Consider the following 13,896-nt stretch of genomic DNA (forward strand, 5'->3'; position numbering starts at 1 on the left):
TAGGCTGAGCTCCTGACACAAGGTCCTCTCTGATTAACTTATTTAGCAAACTTGGTAATACAGCACTGACTGATCATCTTCTTCTTGTCTCTTGCCCATTTACACACAACCCAGGACAAGTTGGGATAAATATGGGCTGCACCATTTTAGAATGCAGGGCTGGGCCAAGATAGCTTTAAATGCTGCTCCAAATTGGGGGGGGGGGGACCTTCCTGCAAGTAGTAAACTAGCAGAAAGGTGACACACAGCCCTCGTCCTGATATGCTAGCTTATTACACAAAGAGGTTTTTATTTTCACGGGGAAGCATTCAAAAATATGGCATCTCCTTGCTCACCTAAGAAGGCCTAGTTTATATGTCACCTCCTCCTCTTCCTGCATAATGTGTGGAATGACTCTTAAGTGAACAAAAAGCCCATGAATCTGGTCTCAACTGCTCCCATATGGATGCATGGTGTGAAGTTTGGAAGTGTAACAAACCTCCATCCTCTTCGGCATCCGTGTCCGACTCCTCGCTGTCCACTAGTTTGCTTTCTTGGGTGCCCACAAATTCTCGAGTCCAGATCATCAGAGCAGTGTCGGCTCCCCCCACCGTCAGAAGCACAGAGTCATTGTGTAACCAGCGGGCATTAGTCACGTGGGCGCTGTGCCCCACGTACTTCTTGAACTTAGCGTGCTGACCCTGCAAGAAACCAAGAGGATTCCTTCTGCTTATTTCCCATCTTCCCTTAAAACACACAATGCCTCCACTTGCCAGCGTGCTTTTGGAACATGTATAAAGAGTTCAAAACCTGAGCTGTATTGTACATTACCTTGACCGGGTATCTGAAGAGCTTTACGAACCCAAAATCATCCCCTGTAGCTAGGAGCGTGCGATCTTTGGTGAGAGAAGCCGCGTTGATAACAGTGACGTCGCTGTGCATTGGCCAAATCCCTTCACAGGTAGGACCAAGGACACATGTCCACGTGTCCCACTCAATCTTCTCAATCTGAAACGAGTATATATATATGGAATCCGTAAATGTAAGAGCAGCTCACATCCTCTAGGGAATTGATTCTTGCAGCATACACTTTTACAGAGTGGGCGAATTGTTCCTCCAGCTGCTCATTTTGTTCGAAAGATGTAGTGCAGTTAAATGTGCCTCGAATAAAGGGCAGTGATTGCAGCAGGCTCATTAAAAACACAAAATCACTGTGTGCTGTTCCATGCAACCCTATTTTTAAAACTTGAACTACTAAGCTCACGTCCGGATTTCTTTTCTTTTTTTTAAAAAAAAATGTCTTGCAAGAAATCCAAAGATTCCTTATTTCAAAGCAGAACCAAAGGTTAAAAACACACGATATGGGAGATGGAGGAAAGAACCAGACATTGCAGGTGCTTCCAGGCTATTTTCTAACGGGATTCGAATTCAGGATGTGGGATTGTTGATTCAGAGCTCTTGCGCAACAAACCCACTTCCCCTCCAAACTGGACTTTTTGTGATCAGGAAACTGATGGGGAAATGCCCTGGAAAGTGTGGAATGATAATTGCTTGATACAGCATTGTCTAACCTCCCCGCAAACAAATTGGAATGATACTCAATAAATAGTCAATCTCATCTAATCTCCCTACCAATTTTGGGCAAACCAATCACAATGAATGTCATACAAATACAGTGGTGCCTCGCAAGACGAAAATAATCCGTTCCGTGATTCTCTTTGTCTAGCGGTTTTTTCGTCTTGCAAAGCAAGCCCATTGACAGTTTAGCGGATTAGCGCTATTAGCGGCTTAGCGGCTTTTAGCGGCTTAGTGGCTTAGCGGATAAGCGGCTTAGCGGCTTAGAAAAAGGAGGGGGGAGGAAAAAAACCCCGCAGGAACTCGCAAGACATTTTCGTCTTGCGAAGCAAGCCCATAGGAAATGCGTTTTGCAAAGCACCTCCAAAACGGAAAACTCTTTCGTCTAGCGAGTTTTCCGTCTTGCGAGGCATTCATCTTGCGGGGCACCACTGTATTATAATAACAACAACAGCAGCAGCAGCAGCAGCAGCAACAACAACAACAATAACAAAGCAACAGAAACAATTTATTATTATTATTATTATTTATTAAACAGGTTGTCTGAAAGTGCACACCCATACGAGCCTACTGAGAAATATTTCCCACTGAGTGAAGTCAGACTTACTCTTGAGTAAACAAAGAATCAGCAAAATAATTCAGAGGAATACAATTGGGAGAGGGGTCATTTCACAAAGAAATTTCTCATCGCATTACTGGATCAAGTTCACCAAGTTTTGTTTGAATCACTGTTTCTCCCTAGGCATTTCCTCAAAAATATTTTGATTTCTAAAGTATCTTCTCACAATATACACATTTCAAAAGTTATACCTTCCCCCACCCCCCACCCCAAAATACGAATTTGGGTATGTTTTTAGGACAAGAACTGCACTGTAAAATCCAGAGAAGTGTGAAACCTGAAGGATAGTGGCATTCCTTTCATTTCACACATTAGTCTAGGTTTTGCAGATCTGGTCAGTTCACAAGAAAACGGGCAAAAACCAAATTCAGGTGGCACTGCTGGGAGTTGTAGTAGAAACCTTTTGGAGGGCACTAGGTTGGGGGAGGCTAGTACAGTAAAAGACAGCTCAGAGGACCAGGCTGATCACAAACTAGCTTTGGTGAAGGCAAATGGGAAACTCTGCAAACCAATTTGTATGCTCTTATTTTATTGGAGAGCAAGGAAACAACAACAACAACAACAACAATATATAAAACTTTGAAAGTTCAATTCGTGACATATTCCACCATCCCTTTCATTCCTACCTCGGTGGATCTTATAACATGCCTCTTTCCTCTCGGAGCTTCAAAAAAGAACTGCTCTTTGGCACCAGAATTGACTTGCAATAGCTTCCCTTGATCAAAAAGAAAGAGGATATTGTGACAAGGCTCTCTCACTATTAAATTAAGATATGGTTTGACAAAGAAGGGTAAATTCCCTTTATGGTTTGTTGTGACAAAGAACTAAAACCTAGTTATTCAGCACTTACAAAAATAACTGTAGTCTTCATCAAGGGGGAAATTACCTCTGGATTCCACTAAGAGCGAGGACAGGTGTAAGATTTTAGAGGAGTGGAGAGGCCCAGAAAGCTTTCTCAAAGCATTCCATCTAAATATACCGTCCGTCTTCAGAGTAGAACTTTGGGGAGAAACTGCCCTACACGTTTGTAGCGGAAGTCAGGTGCACAAGCTGCTGACTGGCTGCCCTGCTGTGAGGTCACCAAAAAACCTCCGTCCACATTCCGACAGCAGTTCTGCATTAACTTTTCCATTGACATCACTAGCTGAATTGTGCCCAGTTTATATAACACACACTCTGAGTCTGTAGGTGGTGTTAATTGGCCAGGGAAAGCTTGCATTGATGAATAATGATTTGGCTGCTTAAAATGTAGATTTGAAGTAACGGTTTCACCTCCCTCATCTGAAGTGTTTTACCCAATAGTCATATTTTTGTTTGTTTAAAATGTTATTTTAGGCCCTGGTGTCAAAATGCACTTGGCTCATGTTGAAATATGTAATATAATGCTGAGGTTGTCTGGATATTTTGGTTTCATCACTGGGCAAGTAGGAGACACATGTATTGTAGCACGTCAAAAAGAACTTCGAAATCTGTTTCACTGGAGACCAGGCTAGGACACATATTCAAGGTTTTTTACCTCTTGAATCCCAGTCAATGTGCGTGACATAGCTGGATGCCCCTTTGCAGATGCCAACTCTTTTGCTGGTAAGCACATTGTAAATATCTACAAAATTATCATGGGAAGCCACTGCCAGGTATTTCCCTGCATCTGTAAAAGAAAGAATCTCAGGTAAATCATGGCATGGCATTCGCTGTGGTTTTCTTTTTATTTCCATTGCAGAAGCATGGGGGAATGTTGCTGAGTTACAAAATACAGTGGTACCTTGGTTCTCGAATGACTTAGTTGCTGAACATGTCAGCTCCCGAATCCCGCAAACCCAGAAGTGTTCTGGTTTGCGAACGTTTTTCGGAAGCCGGACGTCTGATGCAGCTTTTGCTTGAGTGCAGAAGCTCCTGCAGCCAATCAGAAGCTGTGCCTTGGTTGTCAACTGGTTTCAGGAGTCGAATGAACTCCCGGAACGGATTAAGTTCAAGAACCAAGATACCACTCTAATGGAAAAGTAGCAAGCAAAAGGAAAGAATGTGGTAAAGGTAATGCAGTGCTACTCAGTTTGTTTTCATTTTGTATTTTTATGCTGCAAACGACCCTGCGATCTTTGGATGAAGGGCAGTATACAAATGTACTAAATTGTAATAATAATAATTTATTATTTATACCCCGCCCATCTGGCTGAGTCTCCCCAGCCACTCTGGGCGGCTTCAAAACTGAATATTAAAAACAATACAGCATCAGACATTAAAAACTTCCCTAAACAGGGCCGCCTTCAGTTGTCATTTAAAAGTAAAATAGTTGTTTATTTCCTTGACATCTGCTGGGAGGGCGTTCCACAGGGCGGGTGCCACTACTGAGAAGGCCCTCTGCCTGGTTCCCTGTAACCTCACTACTTGCAGCGAGGGAACCTCCAGAAGGCCCTCGGTGCTGGACCTCAGTGTCTGGGCTGGATGATGGGGCTGGAGACGCTCCTTCGGGTATACAGGACTCTTTAGGGCTTTGTAAATAATAATAATTCATATACCCCTCCCACCCACTGCACCAGAGTCTTTCACATGCAAGTTTCACTTCATGCTGACAGCAGTTTCCTTGCAACATTATGCGTGTGCATGTTTTATTACAAGGAAACGTGACAGTTGGGAGGAACTGAGATGTCACCCGTCACTACAAACAGCAGAGAAAACATTGGGGACAATGAAGCACAGAGAGGAAGAGTTAACTGCTGGAGAGGGCTGAGAAATAGGATGTGGCCTGTGGTCTACCTGCTGGAGGAACAAGTGGGACCTGCAATAAAATGTTGCAGCATGGAGTGTTCCGTTCAGGGTCCCAGCCAGTCATGCCCTTTTCTAATACACTCCGTTCTGTTCACTGCCTCCAGTCAGTCAGTGTTCTGTGCCCACTAAGGACAGTCAGTTCTCATTAAGATTCTTTTCCTAAAGATTATTTGCATTTCTGCAAATCTTTGGGTTCCCCAAAGTCTGCTGCTACATCTCTCTTGAACAAGGATGGTGCAGTTTTCAATTTTTCCAAATTTTCATAGAAACCCAAAGAGGAAAATAATTGGCTAAACTCAGTATTTTGTAACACTGCATATTAAAAGCCTTTCATTAAGAAGTTATTTCTTCTGCACCTCGGGAAAATTTGATGTCAGAGATCATTTCCTTTCTGTGATGGAAGGAAAGCATATCTTCTACAGTATCAGCATTCACTACCAGAAAACTCCCGTCGTTCAACCCAACAGCCAAGGCTTTCCCATCGGGGGAGAAGGCACAGCACCGTCCTCCTGGAAAAAAGACATTTAGAGAGAGTTTCTGTTTAGAGCTTCGATGCCGAGGAAGGCAGAAGTCAATGCAGATTAATAAGCATCTCAGAATTAGCCAGTGTCTTGGGGGAAGGGCTGCAGCTCAGTGGGACAGCATTTCCTTTCCATGCAAAAGTCAGGCCCTGACAACTCTAGGTAGGGCTGCCTGAAAACCTGGAGAGCTGCTGGCAGTCAGTGTAGACAACGAGGAGCTAGATGGACCAAAAGTTTGATGCAGTGTCGGAAAGCTTCACGTGTCCCTAATAACTATGCATGTTGTTATTGGCATCCATCTGACTTGAGAGACAATGGAGTGCACCGCCGAGGGTGAAATCAAACTGCTGCACTAGCAGCACCGAAGTGACCAACTCGGGTGCAAGCCTGGACAGTATATATGGAGGTCCTGGGTTGCCCAGACAACAAGACCTCCTGCTCAGCCTCGCTAGTGTGGTCCAAAGGAAAGCAGAGCAATATGCTTTGAACCAGCTTGGCTGCAGGAGTTGCTGGAATATTTATTTATTTATTTATTTATACTCTGCCCATCTGGCTGGGTTTCCCCAGCCACTCTAGGTAGCTCCCAACTGAATATTTAAAACACAATACAGAATTAAACATTAAAAACTTCCCTAAATAGGGCTGCCTTCAGATGTCTTTCTAAAAGTTTGGTAGTTATTTTTTTCTTTGACATCTGGTGGGAGGGTGTTCCACAGGGTGGGCGCCACTACCGAGAAGGCCCTCGGCCTGGTTCCCTGTAACCTCACTGCTCACAGGGAGGGAACCACCAGAAGGCCCTCGGCGCTGGACCTCAGTGTTTGGGTTGAACAATGAGGGTGGAGATGCTCCTTTAGGTATACTGGACCAAGGCCGTTTAGGGCTTTAAAGGTCAGCACCAACACTTTGAATTGTGCTTGGAAATGTATGAGGCGCCATCCAACCATTTTAGGGACTCCACTCTGAATATGATTTAAGGTTTTCTCTCAAATACAAGCCACAAGACAGTGGAAGTCTAGGATCAGAGTTTTTCTCTTAGATGAGCTACCTTCCCAGGTTCATGAGCTCCATCCACCTCTCACTTCCCTCTACAGCATGTGCAGAAACTGCTCTCTTGACTACTGGACCTGTTAGAATTCCTGCTCCATGACTGCAGTCACTGGATTTTTGTCTATCACATGACGGTGTATGTTTTGACTCCACAGTGTGGGAAGTGACAGAGACAGGATGTTTGTGTTACTGTGTTCCGTGGGGACTATTGTCCTTTATTTTTCTCTCTCTTTGCTGTCTGATGCTAGAGAGAGAGGGAGCCATGTTGCAGTGCTCCGTGTGTGTTTATATGTATATAAAGTAGATTAGCCAAAATGCTCAGTTCTGTCATGCGAAATGCGTAAACTCTGCAGATCCTTAAGTGTGCCAGTGTCAGTTGGCAGCGGTCGCTGTGATGTTCGGGATGAAGAAAGCTTTTGAAGCTCCCGAACGATTGACCAGCAGGGAGAGAACATGCCAGTCAGGCATGTGTCAGTCAGTCAGGCGTCTCTACCAGGGTCCTACTTGAGTGTAGGCTGAGCTCCTGACAGGATCCACTCTTGGTCTTGTCTGCTCAATCCGCCAAAGTCTGTCTTTGCATACAAGGGAAGTCCCTAACTCACAGAAAGTTTGAGACCCATCATCTAAACCCTCACCTGGTTTAGCTGGTCAGCCGAAACCATTCCCGGGGTGTGGCCGCTGTCGCACGCTGACAGCTTCTAGGGGTCACAGGTGAGAGCTGAGTGCAGGGTGGGGACCAAAGATGGACAAACTACCCAGAAGGAGCACAACTATGCATGCGAACAGTTGTAAAACTGAGCTGTTCCTAAAAGCAGCAGCTCCAGGTGTGAGGTGCAAGGCTGGGTGTGGTGTAGGGCCTGACCCAAAGGTGTATAGTAAAAAGGTGCTGCATTGATAGCATATATAGGACTAAAGGAAGGTTACCTTTCTTAAGCTTTCTCACAGCCAGCATACGGTGTTGAGAGGAAAGTTCCCAGATCCTCAGAGTTTTATCATCACTCACTGTTGCACAGATAGGTAAGAGGGGATGTGCTGCCAGACCCCAGACCTCCCCTTCCATATGCCCCTGTTTATGCAGAAAAAGAGTGGTTTACAAAAGAAAATCATGTACATTTATGCTTCAATTCCAAGCTAGGATTACTTTCGAAAGAGCGTTGTGGGTTGTTTTTGGTTGTTTTTACTGTGTTGCTTACTCGTCCTCTGGCAACGAGGGTCCCTGTAATTCCCATTTATTCTCCTCCTTTCTCACCTGTGTACTGGTGGAGGGATTAATAACTTCACAAACCATTTAGGACATTTCTGCCTGAACCTACATGGTCAGAAAGTGCTCTGCCACACATCCTAGAGTGTTCTCTATACAGTGGTAGCTTGGTTTTCAAACAGAATGCATTCCAGGAGTTTTGGAAAGTGAAAATTAAGTAGCTTCGGTTCTAAGTGTGCTGATCTGAATTTCTCCCCACATCCCTACTAGAGAAGCACAAAAACAACTGTGTATTCTGATGGGTTGATTTTGTTTCTGTTTTGCCTTGCTTCTTGTATTTGATTTTCCAGTTCTATAATAAACAATATTAATCTAGTTGATTTAACCATACTAGATGCATTCATATTTACTGTCTCATATTGATTCCAAATACAAAAAAAGCAACCACCCTTTTTCTCAAAATCACTAGACCCCACCCATTCAAAAGTGCACGAAGCTTGCTATTTTATTCATAATCATTCTTCTCCCATTTTTTCCTCTTCCTAAAGTCTATTACTGGTACCATATATTTCTCATATTTTTAATTAGCAATCCAAAGTAAAGATCATGTGAAAGTAAGCAAGTGTAGAAATGCTGGAAGTCATAGTACCTGCACAAGCAGAGTCATGGGGCCGCTTTTATCAATTTCAAGAATCTCCCCATTTTTTGTTCCCACCAGTATATGCCCATGTCCTAAGGTGATGGCACGAATGGACGGGTTATCTTCCAACAGCAACCCTGGAGATTAGATTAGAGGGAAGGAACGTTCAGAAGAGTGCGGATTTTTTGAAGGATGACTGTGCATTTGGTCAGGGGTTAGCCCGACTCATTTTCTCTTTCTATAAGAACAAGCACGAAGGAAGTTCTCAGCCTGCTCATAGGTCCTTATAATATCAGTGGAAACAGTTGGTCTTGGCGAGTATTAACCACTTCCAATTTTAACCTGAAGATTCCCACTTGTCCAGTTTTAATTTTAATTGTTGGAATTAATTGTGGGATGTATCTTAATTGATTGATCACTTGTATTATGCATATCGTCTTATTTATATGATGTTATCCACTCTGAGGCTGGCTTTGGCTGGGAGGGCGGGATACAAATAAAATTTATTTATTTACCATCATCATCATCATCATCATTATGTGCTTCAGTTCACATGTTGTTTTGGGATGTGCAAATTAGGCTGATTAATCATTAAATGGAATTGCTCCCTGATCCCTACTTGCAGAACAATTCAGAGCTGATGGTGGCTCTGGAAGATGCTTAAGCAGACTGCCTAGGTTTCCCCCAATTTGCCTAGATTTTGGGGAGGGGTTCTGCAGGAAGGCGTCTCTCACCAAACTCACATATGAGGTTATACCTTTGGAGCCAGGCGACAGCGCTGCTCTTTTAATGGCATATGTCTTCAAGCACCTCTCAAACGTGTCATCCCAAAGTGCCACTACGCCATCCTTCCCGCCTGTCACAAAGCCCTGCACAAAAGTAAATATAAGAATAAGAATAAGAATTTATGTATACCACGCCCTCCCCACCCAGAGCCAGGCTCAAGGCGGCAAACACCAGTAAAATTACAATAAAAACATATGGGGGGGGGGGGGAGAGAAAGAAAAAAACAAATTAAAATACGGGTTAAAATGCAATTTAAAATGCAGCCTCATTTTAATAGTAGCCCATAGATCAAAACCATAAGGAGAGGGAAACATAAGAGTCAGACTGAATCCAAACCAAAGGCCAGGCGGAACAGCTCTGTCTTGCAGGCCCTGAGGAAAGATGTCAAGTCCCGCAGGGCCCTGGTCTCTTGTGACAGAGCGTTCCACCAAGTTGGGGCCAGTACTGGAAAGGCCCTGGCCCTAGTTGAGACCAATCTAACCACCTTGTGACTTGGGACCTCCAAAGTCATTTGTGGACCTTAAGGTCCTCCGTGGGGCATACCAGGAGAGGCGGTCCCGTAGGTACGTGGGTTCTAGGCCGCACAGGGCTTTATACCTAAAGCATTAACATTAGAGATGAAGAAGGTGAGCACACATGCAGCTGGACTACAGAATGAAGGCTGCTTTATGTGCTGAGCACATTATTGTACTTGAAATATAATCAGAGTCAAGTGTGGATTTCATGCTCTTTATTCAGTTCATAGCGGTGAGGAGGAATGGAAGTTCCCCCAGAATGTCTGCTTTATATACATTATTTACACAATGGGCCGCACGTGATTGGCTAATTCTGGGATTCTCCTGTAGGCCAATCAGGTTGCGGATTCACTTCCACCTGGAGCTGGATTGGGTGGCTCCTGCGGACCAATCAGACTGCTGCATTGTTCTAGGACCAATCAGACTGCTGCATTCTGGATCCTATTGTTCTAGGACCAATCAGACTGCTGCATTTTGGATCCTATTGTTCTAGGACCAATCAGACTGCTGCCTTTTGGATCCTATTTGGATCCTATTTGGATCCTATTTGGATTCTATTCAGATGCGCATTCCCACTTCTGTGGCACACAACCTCACAAACACCGACTGCAGTGAGGGTGTCTGAGACCCAGAGAATGAGCACAGTCTTCAGTTAGATTTGTGGAAATAAAGGCTAATCCAAAGAATGTGAAGTGGACCAGGGTTGAAACGAGTGCATCTAAGAAAAAAGCTCATGGTCGTGGCAACGAAACAGTAAGCAGTCATGAATTGGTGGCAGCCTGTCCAAATTTGCTTTGGGATATCTTAGTAGAGTAATGAGAACCATATGGAACAAGTTGCAGCTTCTTCTGCCACGGTGATAGAAGTGTTCGCCTGCTGACACTCCTCTTTTACACAACAGCATCTTTCTTACCGTATTTTTTGCTCCTTAAGACTCACTTTTTCCCTCCTAGAAAGTAAGGGGAAATGTGTGTGCGTCTTATGGAGTGAATGCAGGCTGCGCAGCTATCCCAGAAGCCAGAACAGCAAGAGGGATTGCTGCTTTCACTGCGCAGCGATCCCTCTTGCTGTTCTGGCTTCTGAGATTCAGAATATATATTTTTCTTGTTTTCCTCCTCCAAAAACTAGGTGCATCTTGTGGTCTGGTGCGTCTTATAGAGCGAAAAATACGGTATGTCCTGTCCTTAACTTTGAGACCTACCAAGAGCTACTGAGAGGGCCCTTTGGGGGGCAAATTTATGAAGGCTGCCTAAAATCCTGCCATCAGCCCAGAAGCTGGTCAGTAGAGCAAAGTGCCTGAGTCATGGAGGATAGCAGGGGATGCAAAAGGTCAAGACCAGAGGGAATTACGGCAGGATCATCCCAGCTGCCTTTAATAAATGGAAAACCTATCAGTGACAATGCCTTCCCCAGGTGTAACTAGAGCCAACTAGCTCCAATAAGCCCATCTGAGTTTATTGGCACTTTGTGATATAGCACATGCATAGCATGCAAATGGACTTAGGCTCAACCCCTGGCTTCTCCAGTTAAAGGGACCAGGTGGCAAGGGAAATCTCAGACTGAGACCCTTGAGAGCCAGTCAGTGTAGACAATAGTGGGCTACATTATTGTTATGTATTAAGCTTGGATCCTAGAACAATAGGCAGGTAGGATCCTAGAAGGCAGCAACCTGATTGGTCTGCAGGAGCCACCCAATCCGGCTCCAGGAGGAAGTGAATCAGCAACCGGATTGGCCTGCAGGAGCAGTCCAATCAGGCTCCAGGAGGGAAGCTGAATCAGCCAATCACGCGGGACCCATTGTGTAAATAATGTATATATAGCCAGAGGTTTGGGGGGAAATCACTCACTCACTGTTTACCATGAGCTGAAATAAAGAGCATGAAATCAACACTCAACTCTGAGTATATTTTAATTTCTGGCCTGGTATAAGACAGGCACTTATGTTCTTCTTTTTTAAAAGCTACAACTTGCGACCGGGAGTGACGGATGGATAAGTAAGTCTTCTGATGAATCCCCACTAGGAGACTGTATGTTTGGAACGAAGGGGGGGGGGTGGAGGAAAAAAACCTCTTTTCTTCTTTGCACGATGTGATATTAATAACCCTTCACCCCAGAAAGAAATAAGATCGTCGCGTTTTTACTAACCATAAGCAGGATTTTAAGAACTGTGTGGGATGGATTACAACAGGAGAGAAGACTAGTGAACGGTGAGAAAGAGGAAAATTTTTATGACGCAGTTTAAAAATGGCGTCTCGCCAAGACAGGCTTGCCGGAGAAAGAAGGACAGGGGGAGGAGAATCAGGATCGTTCGAAAGAGAAGGAGTGTTGGAACGCAAGCTTGTCCTGACAAAGCCCCCTGATTCATTTGATTTATTTGGCTAGCCTGAGAAAAATAAAGGACAGACCGAAGATTAACTTTGTTTATGGAAGCGTTGAACAGAGGCTGTCCCTGAGCGATATGGTCTTTGAAGAGTAGGAGGAAGGAGTTTGGATTTGATATCCCGCCTTTCACTCCCTTTAAGGAGTCTCAAAGCGGCTAACATTCTCCTTTCCCTTCCTCCCCCACAACAAACCCTCTGTGAGGTGAGTGGGGCTGAGAGACTTCAGAGAAGTGTGACTGGCCCAAGGTCACCCAGCAGCTGCAGGTGGAGGAGTGGAGACACGAACCCGGTTCCCCAGATTACGAGACTACCGCTCTTAACCACTACACCACACTGGCTCTGAGTACAAAACCCACACAGAGACGCCAGTTTTCAATCTGCTTGTGAGAATCATCAGAGATTGCAAAGAAAGGAATATATGATAACAAGATGAGAAAGAAAGTAATAAAGGACTATCTGGATCGAACTGGATAGAACTGTCCAATTGAAGCAGTAAAATAAGTGATGCCTGGAATTATCCGGAATTTTGGACTCGTGCAGAGCTTGATGTATGGGTACCCTCAACAAAATTTAAAATTTGGCTGTATAATTTGGAACTAATGTGATTTGAATAATGTGATGTGATTGGCCTGTTAATAATTTTTTTTTTAAAAAAAGCTACAACTTGATAAGCAGAGATGCTGTTAACAGGGTACCCCCCCCCCCAGTTTTCCATCCCTTTGACCATGGCGCGTTAAAACTTTCACAGAATTCTTCAAGCCAGATAATCCAAAATAATAGCAATCGGCTTGCCAGCTCAAAGACTGCAAACCTCATAAAACTGTATTAGTAGCTCTCTAAATGACATGTGAAAGAAACTGTGGAACATGTGAATCCCAGTAACACTGGGGAAAAGCAACTGAGTGGCCTTGGAAGTTGGATTTGTATTGGAAACTGAAGTCCAAGGCTTCTGAGGTAGAATTTTCAGAATTGTTATGTTTTGACAACCACTGAAGACCAGTGAAAATCAGCAAGGGACTCCCAGGTAAGTGAAGTTAGGATCTCAACTGTTGTCCGTGCTCAGAAGTGGTGTAACTGAGTTCTAGGTGCTGAGGAAGAAACAGCCTACCTATCTTCCAACTGTCCTACCATAAAGAAGGCTTGAAAGATCTTTAATCTGATTCAGCCAAGTAATTCCTACTGGCATCACTGCTGTAGGTGCAGCAAATGATTCCTGGGAATCCAAACCCCAAGGATGCCAACGTGAAATTGTTTTGTGTGCGCATGGGGTGAGCTTGAAACAAGATAGGTATATGAAATAAGATAGGCATGTGGCTATGGTTTTGAAATTCCGAAGCCAAACAAAGAATATCTGGTGGTGACGCAAGGCATACATACCTTATCTAAGGCATGCATGGCAAATACAGGCCCATCGTGAGCTTTCACCGTCTTAAGCAGCAAAATATCTTTCCAGATGTAAATGTCTCCTGTGGCAGATCCAGAGAAAACAAGGTCCTCTATTCGTCCGTATGAAACACTCATCATGGTTTCCTGCTTCCCGACATTTCCAAAGATGCCACGCTTGGAGGTGAAACCACCACCTGAATTGTGATGACAGAGCAACACGCATTATTATAATTGTGTATGTGTATGTGTATGTGTGTGTGTGTGTGTGTGTGTGAGAGAGAGAGAGAGAGAGAGAGAGAGAGAGAGAGAGAGAGAGAAAGATATGAATGGCCTAATGATGGCTCCTGCCCTGTTACGCCCTATGAAGGTACAGTGTTACCTCGGGTTAAGATCTTAATTAATTCTGGAGGTCCATTCTTAACCTGAAACTGTTCTTAACCTGAAGCACCACTTTAGCTAATGGGGCCTCCCACTGCCGCT

General features: G+C 44.3%; 1 protein-coding gene across 6 annotated transcripts in view; it reads right to left on the reverse strand.

The window, feature by feature from the left end:
* EML6 (EMAP like 6) overlaps window positions 1-13,896 on the reverse strand; it is a 170,351-nt gene that overhangs the window by 49,816 nt on the left and 106,639 nt on the right. For all 6 annotated transcript variants that reach the window (XR_013836564.1, XM_079968390.1, XM_079968387.1 and 3 more), the window contains 9 exons: window positions 13,408-13,610; window positions 9,106-9,217; window positions 8,358-8,485; window positions 7,432-7,573; window positions 5,296-5,448; window positions 3,690-3,821; window positions 2,800-2,888; window positions 811-987; window positions 479-680 (listed from right to left, as the gene is read on the reverse strand). Coding sequence is in view for 5 of the 6 variants with exons in the window: in XM_079968390.1 (XP_079824516.1) it covers window positions 479-680; window positions 811-987; window positions 2,800-2,888; window positions 3,690-3,821; window positions 5,296-5,448; window positions 7,432-7,573; window positions 8,358-8,485; window positions 9,106-9,217; window positions 13,408-13,610 (1,338 nt within the window). In the remaining variant the exon portion in view is untranslated. The remainder of the gene's footprint in view (window positions 1-478; window positions 681-810; window positions 988-2,799; window positions 2,889-3,689; window positions 3,822-5,295; window positions 5,449-7,431; window positions 7,574-8,357; window positions 8,486-9,105; window positions 9,218-13,407; window positions 13,611-13,896) is intronic.

Source organism: Podarcis cretensis, assembly GCF_951804945.1.
Source record: "Podarcis cretensis genome assembly, chromosome: 3".
NCBI lineage: Eukaryota > Metazoa > Chordata > Lepidosauria > Squamata > Lacertidae > Podarcis > Podarcis cretensis.